The following is a 14,281-nucleotide window of genomic DNA, read 5'->3' on the forward strand; positions in this document are numbered from 1 at the left end:
TCCCGTCCGCTCTCTCCCCCCCTCCTCCTCCCGTCCGCTCTCTCCCCCCCTCCTCCCGTCCGCTCTCTCCCCCCCTCCTCCCGTCCGCTCTCTCCCCCCCTCCTACTCCCGTCCGCTCTCTCCCCCCCTCCTACTCCCGTCCGCTCTCTCCCCCCCCTCCTCCTCCCGTCCGCTCTCTCCCCCCCCTCCTCCTCCCGTCCGCTCTCCCCCCCCTCCTCCTCCCGTCCGCTCTCCCCCCCCCTCCTCCTCCCGTCCGCTCTCCCCCCCCTCCTCCTCCCGTCCGCTCTCCCCCCCTCCTCCTCCTCCCGTCCGCTCTCCCCCCCTCCTCCTCCTCCCGTCCGCTCTCCCCCCCTCCTCCTCCCGTCCGCTCTCCCCCCCTCCTCCTCCCGTCCGCTCTCCCCCCCTCCTCCTCCCGTCCGCTCTCCCCCCCCTCCTCCTCCCGTCCGCTCTCCCCCCCCTCCTCCTCCCGTCCGCTCTCCCCCCCCTCCTCCTCCTCCCGTCCGCTCTCCCCCTCCTCCTCCTCCTCCCGTCCGCTCTCCCCCTCCTCCTCCTCCTCCCGTCCGCTCTCCCCCCCCCTCCTCCTCCCGTCCGCTCTCCCCCCCCTCCTCCTCCCGTCCGCTCTCCCCCCCTCCTCCTCCCGTCCGCTCTCCCCCCCCTCCTCCTCCCGTCCGCTCTCCCCCCCCCTCCTCCTCCTCCCGTCCGCTCTCCCCCCCCTCCTCCTCCTCCCGTCCGCTCTCCCCCCCTCCTCCTCCTCCCGTCCGCTCTCCCCCCCTCCTCCTCCTCCCGTCCGCTCTCCCCCCCTCCTCCTCCTCCCGTCTGCTCTCCCCCCCTCCTCCTCCTCCCGTCCGCTCTCCCCCCCTCCTCCTCCCGTCCGCTCTCCCCCCCTCCTCCTCCTCCCGTCCGCTCTCCGTCCGCCCTCCTGTCCGCTCTCCGTCCGCCCTCCCGTCCGCTCTATGTCTGCCCTCCCGCTCGCTCTCCGTCCGTCCTCCCGTCCGCCCTCCCGTCCGCCATCCCGTCCGCTCTCCCGTCCGCTCTCCGTCCGCTCTCCCTCTCCTTCCGTCCGCTCTCCCTCTCCTTCCGTCCGCTCTCCCCCTCCTCCAGCGGGAAATTTAACTCACGGGCAACGCCGGCTCTCTCAGCTACACACACACGCACACACACACACACACACACACACATGTAGACACACACACACACACACATGTAGGCACACACACACACACACACGCACATGTAGACACACACATGTAGGCACACACACACACACACACACACACACACACACGTAGGCACACACACACACACACACACACACGTAGACACACACACACACACACACATGTAGGCACACACACACACACACGCACATGTAGACACACACATGTAGGCACACACACACACACACACACACATGTAGGCACACACACACACACATGTAGGCACACACACACACAAACATGTAGGCACACACACACACATGTAGGCACACACACACACGTCGACAGACACACACACATGTCCACAGACACACACATGTAGACACACACACATGTAGACAGACACACACACGTAGACAGACACACACACACGTAGACACACACACACACACACCTATACATACACACAGCTATACACACACACACACACACACACGTATACACACAGACACACGTATACACACAGACACACGTATACACACAGACACACAGACACACGTAGACACGTAGACACGTAGACACGTAGACACACAGACACACGTAGACACACAGACACACGTAGACACACAGACACACGTAGACACACAGACACACGTAGACACATGTAGATACACGTAGACACACGTACACACGTACACACGTACACACACAGACACACGTACACACACAGACACACGTACACACACAGACACACGTACACACACAGACACACGTACACACACAGACACACGTACACACACAGACACACGTACACACACAGACACACGTACACACACAGACACACGTACACACACAGACACACGTACACACACAGACACACGTACACACACACACACGTATACACACACACCTATACACACAGACACACGTATATACACAGACACACGTATACACACAGACACACGTTTACACACACACGTATACACACGTACACACACACACACGTACACACACGTATACACACACACACGTAGGCGCACGCATACACACACACACGTAGACACACGTATACACACACATGTAGACACACGTACAAACACACACGTGTACACACACGTATTCACACACGTATACACACAGGCACACGTAGACACACACACACACGTAGACACACACACACACACACATACACACACACACACACACGTATACACACACGTATACACACACACATAGACACACACACACATAGACACACACACACGTAGAAACATACACGCACGTAGACACACACACATGTACACGTAGACACGTACACACACACATGTACACGTATACTCACACACATGTACACGTACACACACACATGGAGACATACACACACACACATGTAGACATACACACACACGTATACACACACACGTATACATACACATAATGTATACACACACACATGTATACACACACGTATACACACACACACACGTGTATACACACACACACACACACACGTGTATACACACACACACACTATCCCCAGCACCACCACATCAGCACACCGCTATCCCATGCCCCCCCAGCACACTGGCATTCTCGGCTCCCTGCCATTCTCAGCCCCCATCAACACCATCAGCACCCACACATCGGCACCTTTGCACCTCCCCCATCGGCACCCCCACATCCGCACCCCCACATCAGCACCAAACCCTCCCAAATCAGCACACCGATACAATCACCATCAGTACAGCCACAGCAGCACTACCACCGCACATGGGCCGCGTTGACCACTCCTCACCCAAATGCCACACCCACACCACAAACATCCCGGGCAACGCCGGGGCTCTCAGCTAGTATATATATATATATATATATAATAAATGTGAGTGCGCACAAAAAATCAATTTATTTATTAAATAAAGGTACCTTAATGCAACCTTATAGTTCCTAACCTCACACTAAGGTCAATATATATAAACAGAAAAAATGAACAGGCACAAATTAGTAAACCAATAGATAATAAAAAATTGAGCAGTACCGGAAGCTGTCCTTGATGGTAACAAAGTTCCAATCCATGGATCCTAAAGAGAGTAAAAAGGAGCCACAATGGTGAAGTACTACTAGGCAATGTAATACGTAAATATGAAAACTGGCTACTTGCAATGTAGCAGATAAAATCAGGCGGTGTGGATATTTGTAGATACCAAAGGAAACCGTCTGTCCACTCAAGGGTAACTCCCACAGCTATCCAGCTACATAAGAAATGTAAGCGGAGCAGGAAACAGACCTTTTGGAGATGTGGGGTAAGAGCCACTTGCAGACCCGCTTCCCACCCACACCATTTATATCCCTCTCACTCCACACACACCTTGTGTAGAGCACTGTTTATACTGTGGGCTCTCCATTCATTTTTATTCACACTGATACACATACACACTCTTTCTTCACTTGCTTTCAGTTACCCTTTGACACCTCTAGCCATAAAACACATCCACACCGGGGGAAGGACAAGCACAGATAACATTCCAAGGGACACTGTTTTTAAGTTATCCTTGCTTCATTCATTGTAACATCGCCGGAAGAAGAGATCAGTGTATCTCGAAAGCTCGCACAAATAAAAGCATTTCGTTAGCCACAGAACGGTATCATCTATTTATTTTTTGATTATTGAAGCTCGGCTAACACGGTACTGATACCTCTACATATATATATATATATATATATATATATATATATATATATATATATATATATACTTTTGTATCTTTTTTCCATAAATACCAAATTTAATTATTTGCTAATAATATTTTGCATAAATGCTGCAATACCATAACTATTAGTAGTTGTTCTTGTGTGACATTTGTGCGTGAACCCATAAGCTGCCAATTGAAGGAAGTACACATATATAATTAGGTAAATTATTAGAAAATGTTCTTTTTTTATTATTATTATTATTAAGCTGCAGGAGAAACTTTGTGTACAGAAAGCAGTTCTTTTCTTTTTTTCATATGTCGTATTGCAGCAATGTCTCCGGCAACATCTTCTACTCCTAGCCAGGAACATGTTTGTCTATTGATTAATATCTGTTTTCAGGAGAAATGTGAAGAAATGGCCACGCGCACTCTCATTTTCTGATGTGTGACAGAACATGCACACAAACATTTCTTTATATATGAGATATAAAAATATATGCTGGAGTATATTTCTGATATTAGTACTTTGTTTTCAACAAAACCAGTTTTAAATAAGGCAATACATGATATAGAAGATGTATTATTCGTTCTGGGCAACGGGGTTGACCACTGTCAGATGTTAGAGGCTGGTAGAAATGTGGGAAACCTTTTGTAAACCACTACAAACGCAGAGATTCACTTGCTATGGGATTATCACACCCCAATCCTGCGTTAAACTCCCCTTTAGGGTTTTTCTCTTTTCTAAAATTGAAAACAACTGAAGGACTTTTCCAGCTTGAGATCACCTTTTAGCAAAGATAATAGGGTCAAATAAATGGTATTTTGAATTGACGAAAGGTGACTGCAGCTTTAATATCCCAGTAGCATCCATCATAGGGATGCTTGATCATTTAAAGGAAATTGCCATGCACCATATTCTCATAAATAAAGATGTATCTTTATATGCATAATAGATCTCAACCTTCTAAGCGCATTAATACAGGGTTTTGGAAGCAGAGGTAAATCAGTGGGGTTTTCTTTTTAGAAATGATGCTGTCTGCAGCTCACCGACTTCATTTTAGAATTGTATGTAAAATGTAGGAAGTAGCTCATGTTGAAGAAAGCCAGATCATCAGTGATTCACTCCCAGGCAGCTAATGTGCACCTTGTAAAGCTCTGGGACGTCAGACTCCACTGTCATGGTGGGAGGTGGTAAGAATGAATGGTTCATGTATAGAGCTGAAGCTAAATTGGGTCATTTTACATTGTACAAAAATTCCTTCTGAGCATGAATTACTCCAAAAATGCAACGTTAACCAACTGAAGTTTAGAGAGAGAAAAAAAAATGTTTGCCAATGATTTTCCTATTGTGCATAGTTTAATCATTTTAAATTCCATACAATTTGCAACCCAGGTCAAGACTCCAATATGTTGCCACAAACATCACTGCTGTCGGGTCTCGCTTGTAAGTGTGGCCATTTTTTAAAGTTCCGAATAGCTTAAATAATCACTCGGCTTCGGAACAGCAATACCATAGACAAAAGAAATGAAAATGTGTTAGTCGAGCATGATAAATAGTTTCTGTAAGGGGAGGGTTATCTGCTGCTTTTGAGACAGTTACGGAACAGGAATGTGTTTCAGTTCTGAACTCTTTCTCTTGCAGATCAAGATCTTGGAGACAATAGCCGTGGCCTTATTGTGAGGGGAGGCTCCCCCAGAGGAAGTCTCTCACCACGGTGAGTATCATTTGCACGGCATAGAGTTGGCAAAGAGAAGACTGAAACGTGCAAACTTTTTCATCTCTTATCAGAACGGCAGACTTTTGTTGACATTGTAAAGAGGAACAAAAGATAAGCTGCCCAGGCAGACAGGCGAAAGGAAAATGGTTGCAGATATTGCCTGATAAAAATGAAAATGCTTGATCTATGATTTGACCCCACTGGGCGCAAACGGGACCTGTAGTGTGTTGTAATGTGATGCAGCGCATCGCAGGGCCCTCTGGGCAGATGGCGTTAGTTGGACAAAGAATAACTTTACCAGAAATACAGACTCTTGTACAAATATCTTGCATAGTCCTTGTAATCCAAACTTTTTGCCAATTATTTTCTCTTTAAATAATAAAGTTAATTATTAAGCAGTCTGCTATGTTACACCACAGAGCAGTTTAAGCGCACCTTTTTTTCTTTGCTTGTGGACTAATGTTTCTGATTAATGTTATAAACGTTTAGGGCTTATTTCTATTTCAATCTAGAATGCAAATTCTCCGTGCTCCATCTGCTCTAGAATGAATCTGAATCATTGTCCTGTAATGGGGTTTTTTCTTTTTTTGAAACATTATTCTGTTTAGAATCCGGGTTGTTCTATCTGAAAAACATGCTGGTCAGAGGAGTCGATGCATCTAGAATAATAATACATCTAACGTTTAAGTGTTTGCATATGTGAAAAAAACTCGTAAGAGGAGTCCCACTTAATGCAGCAACATTATATAAGCAACATAAAGCAGCCGTCCATGTGGTTTACAGCAGCTTTTTGTTTTTAGTTGACTTAAATCGGAGGGGGAAGGGGTTCCCCTGAAGCTGATCAGTGGTCCCCTGGTCTCTGGAGACACGCCCCCGCCCCCCATTTCCTGAAAGACAACCAGTTTTATCCACCAGGCATGAGTAGATGTCCGTTGGACACAAAGTGCTGTGAGAGTTAGGCTCACTCTGGAGGCCAATAGAAAGGTGCAGCGTCAATGATGGAAGCTGTTGCAACTTCCTATTTGTGACCGACCCCTCTGCTATATATATGTTTTTTCTCTGTCAAAGCCGGCTCACAAATAAACCTACAAGTATCTTAGTAACTGGAGGGTCAGGGGACCACAGATCAGCTTTGGGGGGACCCCCTGGTTCAGGTAAGGTAAATACAAACAGTGTGGGAGGAGGTTCTGTTGTAAGTGTAAAAGACTCTTAACCCCCTGAGTGCTGATGGCTTGTACCCCGAGTGCCAAAGAAATGTTGACGCTTTTGTTGCTAGCTATGTTGAAGTCACAATAGAGCCTCGTTCAGGGTGCTGGCTTCGGAGAGAGGGCGTGCTGCCGTGCGAGCTGCCGTGAGAAACAAAGTATTCAATTTGAATACTGGTTGTCAGGGTAGCAACTGCCCTGTCTCCGAAGCCAGGAGTTGAAGCTGGCTACAGTTTCAATAAACGAAAATTTCGTTTTTTGGAGCTGCAGCAGCGTCACAGGGACCTAGGCAGCCAATGAAACCATTCTTGAGAATGATTTCATGACTGCAACCTCGATACTTAACCTGCCGTGTGTAGCCCCGCCCCCTCCTCAACGCTGAAAAGTCTGCTGGGGGATAAACACTGATCGCCCAGCAAACTGCCGCCCTCCCGCCCTCCCTCCGAGTCCTGCAGCTGGCACCCTGAACGAGGCCTACCACTACTATTCTTAATATAAACCTAGACACATTGTATATGATTTCTTTCAGCAGAACCTGTACATTGTAACTATTTCCATGGTTTAATGTTTCCCCCATAATAGAAATCTCAGTTCAAACAGGAGAGAAAAAACTACATTAAAAAAGTACTACAAGTAAAGTAAATGTGAACATCTATAATTGCTCAATTCAGTCTCACACTTAGTCTGCAGATTCTTGCGTTCCCCATCCATCCGTAAGGCTACGCTTATAGTGCCGGCGACGCGACGGTCGCTGGAAAATCAAATAGAGATGACTTCCAGCGATCGTGACCAATCCGTCGCTCCGTTGTTGCGTTGCGCTTACTATAAGCGCACGCGACGGGGGCAATGCATTTGTTTTGCCGCGGCTTCGCTGTCGCCGGCACTATAAGCGCAGCCTAAAGCGATCAGAATATTTAAGTGTATAATTAGTAAAGAAATGCTTAAGCAGTATAGAAGCTCTGGGAACTGACACATCCATCTTTAGAAATAAACAAGATTTGGGTAACCGGTGCCTCAGAGAAAATCAAGTCCCCATGATAAATGATAAATTCTTCCGTTAGGACCACTCCAATGTTATAGTGAGCAGCAATAAAACACCCTAATAGGGCTGAGGGACTAGGTGTATACACCTTGACAAAGGGTGCACGGCCCGAAACGCGTAGGTGTGCGTTTACTGTGATATCCAGGGGTTATGTTTGATCCTCTTATCCAATAATGGAACCCTTTTGCCACCGTGAGCCTCCTGCACCTTTTTAGGCAGTGCACTGCCTTTGTCTACCTACTTAAAAATAAACAGTACTGGATTTGGCGTAAACCAGAAATAAAATCTGATACTGTATTAGTGCATATAGTTTCTACAACTAGGATTAACAAGGCTCTTACTGCAGTGTCATTCATCAATCTCATTCATGATCTGTGGGCTGCAAATGACATCCCTAAAATGATCAGGGGCCTCAAACTCAGTCCTCAAGGGTCACCAACAGGCCAGCTTTTATGGATATCCCTGCTTCAGCACAGTCTTTGAGCCACTGATTGAGCCACCAGTGCTGAAGCAGGGATATCCATAAAATCTGGCCTGTTTGTGGCCTTTGACGACCGAGTTTGAAACCCCTCGACTAAATAGTCATATTTCACCAATAGACATCCCATTCCAAAAAAGAAATCGCCATGATTTAACCCCTCAAACATGCCACAGCTATTCATTTATTTAAGTTGAAGAATGCACTGAATCTTTAATGCTCACAAATTGCTGAAACACAACAGAATATATTCATGTCTAATTAACCCTTTCAATGTCAGTGGGGCTTGCAGCACATTGTATCGCAAAGGGTTTCATGCCCCTCTGGTATCTCAAAGGGTTAATGTGAGCCACAGGACTCAAAGGTGCAATCCCACACGGCCAGAAAAAAATCTTTTCAGTCCAATTGGCTTTCTTTAAAAAAACGTACTGCACTCGATGCAACTATTGGCTCCTTTTGCTTCTTTGGCAAAATAATTACAATCAGCATGTGAATGGGAGACGGGTCAATCAGGCGTGTTCTTAGCGTTCTCCCACCCTGTCCTTCTCAAACAGCCAATAAGGATTAGGTGGAGGAAGTGATGGAGGTTTTGCCTGTTGAACATGCAGTGACATTACAGAAAAGGGAGTGACCAGAGACCATGAACCCATTCCCAACTCTCAGCTGAACATGTTTACAAACTAACTTTAACAGTAATATTTACCATTACTTGTCAGGTTTTGGTAAAAAAAAAAAAAAATTGTAACACCTTAAATACAGTATGTCACTGCCATGCATACATTTTGGTCCTAGGAGGGACTGGCCCTTTAAAACCTTTACATAAGATCTAGCCCAGGGGTTGACAACTCCAGTCCTCAAGAACTCTTAACAGGTCAGGTTTTCAGGATATCCCTGTTTCCCTCAGATACAGCCACTGATTGCGCCACCTGTGCTGAAGCAGGGATATCCTGAAAATCTGACCTGTTGGTAGCTCTTGAGGACTGGAGCTGGCCACCCCTCATCTAGCTATATGTTTTGTCTTCCCTCTACAACTATTTCCAAGGCAATGGAAAGAGCCCTCTTTGTGGGTAGTTTATTGGTTTTATTAATTGTAAAATAATTGATCATGGGGAGGTATGTCCAATGTCCAAATATGGTCGACAATGTGAGGAACAGAATCAAGAATGTCAGCTACGAATACTTTAGGGAACACTATAGTACCTCACTGACCCCAGCAATTATTTCTGTAAAGAGCAGTGTTAGACCATTGATACCCGCTACCACGTGCTTGTATGTGAAAGGGCCTTTAAAGTATTGCAACGGTTTTAAAGCAGCAGTCCAAGCTGCGGTTTTTGATTTATTTATTTTTCTCTTTAATATGTACATCAATACAATCCTCAGAATAAGTCATTAGCTAAGTTGCCGATCGATCTGTTCTCCTATGGTCAATCGGCAGAGATTCGGCTCGGGGGTTCACTAAATGGCTGTCAGTGCAGCAGAAGAGGACCAAAGATGCAAAGTTCTGTGGGGAAGATCATGTGACCAGGCAGTCACTAGATACAATTGGTTCACTGCTAGAGAGAGGGCAGGGCTCAAAAAGGGGTGTGCCAGAGCCTGTTTCAGAGGAGGACGGTCATGTGATTTATAAATGGTTACTATAGAAACCAAAAAAGCTTGTTACATTATAATACATTAAAAATTTCATTTCAGAGTTGTTTAAAAAAAATATGCTACAAATATTTTCTCAGTACAGAATTGATTTATTAAAAAAAAAAAACACACATAGGATATTGCTTGGTGTGCAGCTTTAATAGACTTCTTAAAAAGTATTCCGATCCCACAAAGTGAAATAAAAGGATGACCTCCGTCACAGAATAATGCACACCCTTTAGCACAGGTATTGTCATGTGCATCAAATGATTATTGATGTGGAGTAGTGAAAAACAATAGGCAATCTGTGCATTCTTATTTTGGAAGCAGGCAGTAGTCAAGGATACAGCAACTGTCCCAGACTGTAAGGAAGCACAAACATGTCAGGCACATAGTTCTCAGATATTCTCCTTTAGAGTAGCACAATCTCCAATATATTAGTGGGCCATATGAACCTGATCCGTTTCAGTCTTTTAGAGATTTGGTAGCTTTATGTTAAGTTTCTAATTTGTGTGATTTAGGGGTTCTGAACCAAATTTGTTACATTTTAATGGCATAATTATGCCCTCAAAAGTGAGACTCCATTTATGTTTGTGGACTGTCACATACTGCTCGTTACAATTCGGTGAGTGAGACTCCCTCCAGATGACTGATATTTTGTAGGCTTCCCTGCTCATGCTGTACATCCTCTTTCTTAAAGTTACACCAGAGAAGATCAGCAAATATCCCACTTCAGAAGCTAGAAGTAGGAATGTCCTTGCTTTGAAAATAAACACTCTGCTAGTAACTTGGGCTTCTTCCCTGTGGTTCTCAATTCTCTGTTCCTTTTCCTTAGATGTCATCGTCCATCATGGTGCTGGCAATTCAAACCAGAGCCTCAGATTCCTAGTAGCAGCCCTATAATGATAAGTCAGATTGACGAGTGGTCCCTGGGCGAATACTTTGCATTTGTTTTTCAATATGGGGATTCTCCCGTGGAGGAGCACGGTTGACAGTTGAAAGACTGATCACAGCCTTTTAATCCTGTGTACATTTTTTAGGGAAATTGTATCCCACTCCCTGGAAAGAGTTGGTTCAACTGGCCATTAGGTGAAATGTTGTATAGAAACACCTGCTCCCTGCTATTCTGTGTGTTTCAATGCAGTCGTTTTATTTTGCATGTATGATAATGTAAATAGGAGAACAATTACCAATCCTACATGGTGAAAAAACAAACTTTTGCATTCCTTTTAGCAATTAAGACCGCGTATTGCTGTGGGAATGATAGCTCATTTTTGTTGCACGTTAATCCCTTTTAATCATACGGGTTTTTTTTTTGGTTTTTTTTTAGGGATTTTCTTTAGTGTCAAATTGACTAAAGTAAAACGGTTGCTTTGAAATATGTTCCATATGCCATTCTTAGCCTACATTCAATCAGACATTAAGACCATAGACCTTACAAGCAGTGGTAACCTGCTAAATACTTTTTTATATTGATTAGTTGTTCATTTTCATTTGCATTAGCTGATGTGTGCGTGTGTGCGTGTGTGCGTGTGTGCGTGCGTGCGTGCGTGCGTGTCGGTGTCATCTAGCACACAACCAAAAGGCTGATGTAATTTATTATTCATAACAAACCATTCATTGTGAGCATTGTCATCTATATATGCCAGTACGGTTGCATTCTGGCATAAGAAACATGCCATGTTAAACAGGACAGGCTCCAGACTAGCATGTGGTACTTAACTATTCAACAATTACACCTGGATAAAGTTGCCATTGTAAGTGGTTATTGCCTAATATTTCATACTGTGCAGGGTACAAGAAATGAATCCACAATCTGCACACAGTACTCCTACACGTCAATCACCCTTTATTGCGGTGTGTATGTATGAATTACTGAGCAATTGAAACCAAGCTGCTAGCCTATAGGTTCACCAAGAAATACTTTGCATTTAAAACTATCAATTGATAATGATCGCTCTTTAACTGAATACAATATTTCTGCAGATCTCCTCTGAGCAGTCTGCCAACTCGCTATGAACCGTCAGGAAATAGTAGTTTGGAAAATGTTCCTCCTGTTGCCACCAGTATAGAGCAACTTCTGGAAAGACAGTGGAATGAAGGACAACAGTTTCTACAAGACCAAGGAACCCCTAGTGACAGTAAGTATTGATGTCCTGTTTTCTCCTATCTCCTAAGTCTGGTGTTGGGGGAATTTAATAACATTTTACAGCAATGATTTTTGAATTGGGTTTATGATCAGCACAGAGCCAGCGTTACTACAAACTATTATGTTGAATACATGAATATTTCATTTTTTCACCTTGAGTTCCAAAGGTATCTGCTGCACTTTCAGCCCCAAAGAGTTAAACTTGGATATTTCCACAGCATGGTTATTGAAGTGTCCAGTCGCATAAACCAACACATACTGTTTTCAAGTTGTAAGAATGTGATGGCATTGAACCAAGTAACATTTTCTTTGCCACTCTGATGGCTGTTTCATTAAATAGGTTTATTAGCTTTACACATTTATGCCTGAAAGCCAAGCTGAAGAAAGATCAGCTACTATATATATACTGTATATCTATAATGTAACACATCCTGCCCTTTCCAACACGTTTTTTTTTTTTTTCTTAATCGAATGCTTTGTTCACGAGATATAAGCATTTGAAATATTAAATGTCTGGGATGTTAAAATGGAGCTCTCCTTAGAGCCCAAGGTAGTCTAAAGTTTGCCATGGTAAAAACAGACGCTAGAGATTAAGAAAATCTGAATTTTTACACGAAAGAAAGCAGGAAATACTCAGGGGAAGGTATACTGATTACTGATACTGAAGGATTGATGCTTCCATAAGCTCCAGTTGCATTTTTGCTCAGTGGCATTTACCATGACTTAGTTGAAAAGCACAATGGCGGACATCTTTAAAATCGCACGCAAAAACATGTTTTCACATCCGCATTTTATAAGTCCAACATTGAAGGATTCACCAACTAAGCATAGGATTCAAGATCTGAAAAATTATAAAAAAATGTAATCTGTAAAAATATCATTCTAGGAATTATGCAACCAACGGGATCAAATATATTTGCTTTTTATTGGCCTTTTTTTTTTTTTTTTTTTTAAATCTCTTTATTTGTATTTTCACAAAAATATCAATTTTAACAGATACATTGTCATTTATAGTTATTGCTTAACACTTATTAATTATACTGTATTGTACATTTAGAGCTAACAAATTGTAATAAAGGGATACATTTTAATAGCAGGAAGCATATACCATGGATTTAGGGACGCACAAACATATAAACCAGGGGAGGGGGTAGGAGTGAAAAAAGGAGGGGGCGGGGGGGTATTGGTGGGGGGGTGATGTCACCACATATTCTAAACATCTCATCTTCAGCGCAACATATCAATATATTTATGCATCATATTCCTATTCTTAACACTTTTTTTTTTAATAAGAGTGCTGAGATTTTTTGTTGTGTCCCAAATCTTCTTTGGGTGGATTGGTGCCCTGTATTCTCTTTTCTAATCTTAGACATAGCGAAACGTTACTAATTGCACTGCTGCAGTCAATCAGACTGCCATCTGTAACGCGTCCAATCAGTTCAACTTTAAAGCAAAGCTTTGTAATCATCTGGAAGAACCTAAGAAGCAGGCATTTCAGAAGTTAAAAAGCAAGCTGGCATGTTTTATTATATTTGGTTTCATTTTTTTCAATGAGTACAAGAGGGTGGACCTTTTAATAATAATGTTTTAATTTTATGAAACAAACGAGGTTTTAAACAATATCTTAGATGCAATCCAAGCTGGACGTTTTTTTTTTAAAATGTATTTTTACACAGGATTGAAGCAGGGGGTTTCCGGAGCTGAACCTCATTAATTTCTACTCTGGGGTCCCCCTTCTTCCGGAGATACCTGCGTAAAGGGGTTCTGGTAGCCGCTTCGGATCGCTAGGTGGGGTTCATGTAATGGCCGCGTTTCAAAGCTCCTGCATCCCGTGGGCCAATAGGAAGCTGTGACGTCATGCGGTGCGGCTTCCTATTGGCCCACGTGACGTGGGAGCTTTAAACTTTGCAAAGATACCGGCACCCCCTTTGGAGGTCTGTATCTCGGAAAGCAGGGGGTCCCCGGAGCTGAAATTAGAGGGGTTCATGTCCGGAAACTCCCTGCTTTAAAACTTATGTTAAAAATGTTATTTAATAAATGGCCCGTTTGGCTTCCTTAAAAAGCAATTAAAAATGCCATCAGATTTTGTACACAAGACAAAATGTCTAAACTCTTGGATGCTCAGTGAAGGAAAGTGAATGTAACCACTTTATTTCTTGCACAAGTAAACTAAGTTCTAAATAAATTTCAGAAGTTGTATTCTTGTAATTTAC

General features: G+C 43.8%; 1 protein-coding gene and 1 long non-coding RNA gene across 7 annotated transcripts in view; both read left to right on the forward strand.

The window, feature by feature from the left end:
• LOC142488767 (uncharacterized) overlaps nucleotides 1-14,281 on the forward strand; it is a 433,714-nt gene that overhangs the window by 146,659 nt on the left and 272,774 nt on the right. The gene's annotated exons all lie outside the window — the stretch shown is intronic.
• MLLT10 (MLLT10 histone lysine methyltransferase DOT1L cofactor) overlaps nucleotides 1-14,281 on the forward strand; it is a 157,576-nt gene that overhangs the window by 119,817 nt on the left and 23,478 nt on the right. For all 6 annotated transcript variants that reach the window (XM_075587545.1, XM_075587542.1, XM_075587541.1 and 3 more), the window contains 2 exons: nucleotides 5,490-5,562; nucleotides 11,906-12,060. In XM_075587545.1, coding sequence (XP_075443660.1) covers nucleotides 5,490-5,562; nucleotides 11,906-12,060 — 228 coding nt within the window. The remainder of the gene's footprint in view (nucleotides 1-5,489; nucleotides 5,563-11,905; nucleotides 12,061-14,281) is intronic.

This window comes from Ascaphus truei, chromosome 2, assembly GCF_040206685.1.
Source record: "Ascaphus truei isolate aAscTru1 chromosome 2, aAscTru1.hap1, whole genome shotgun sequence".
NCBI lineage: Eukaryota > Metazoa > Chordata > Amphibia > Anura > Ascaphidae > Ascaphus > Ascaphus truei.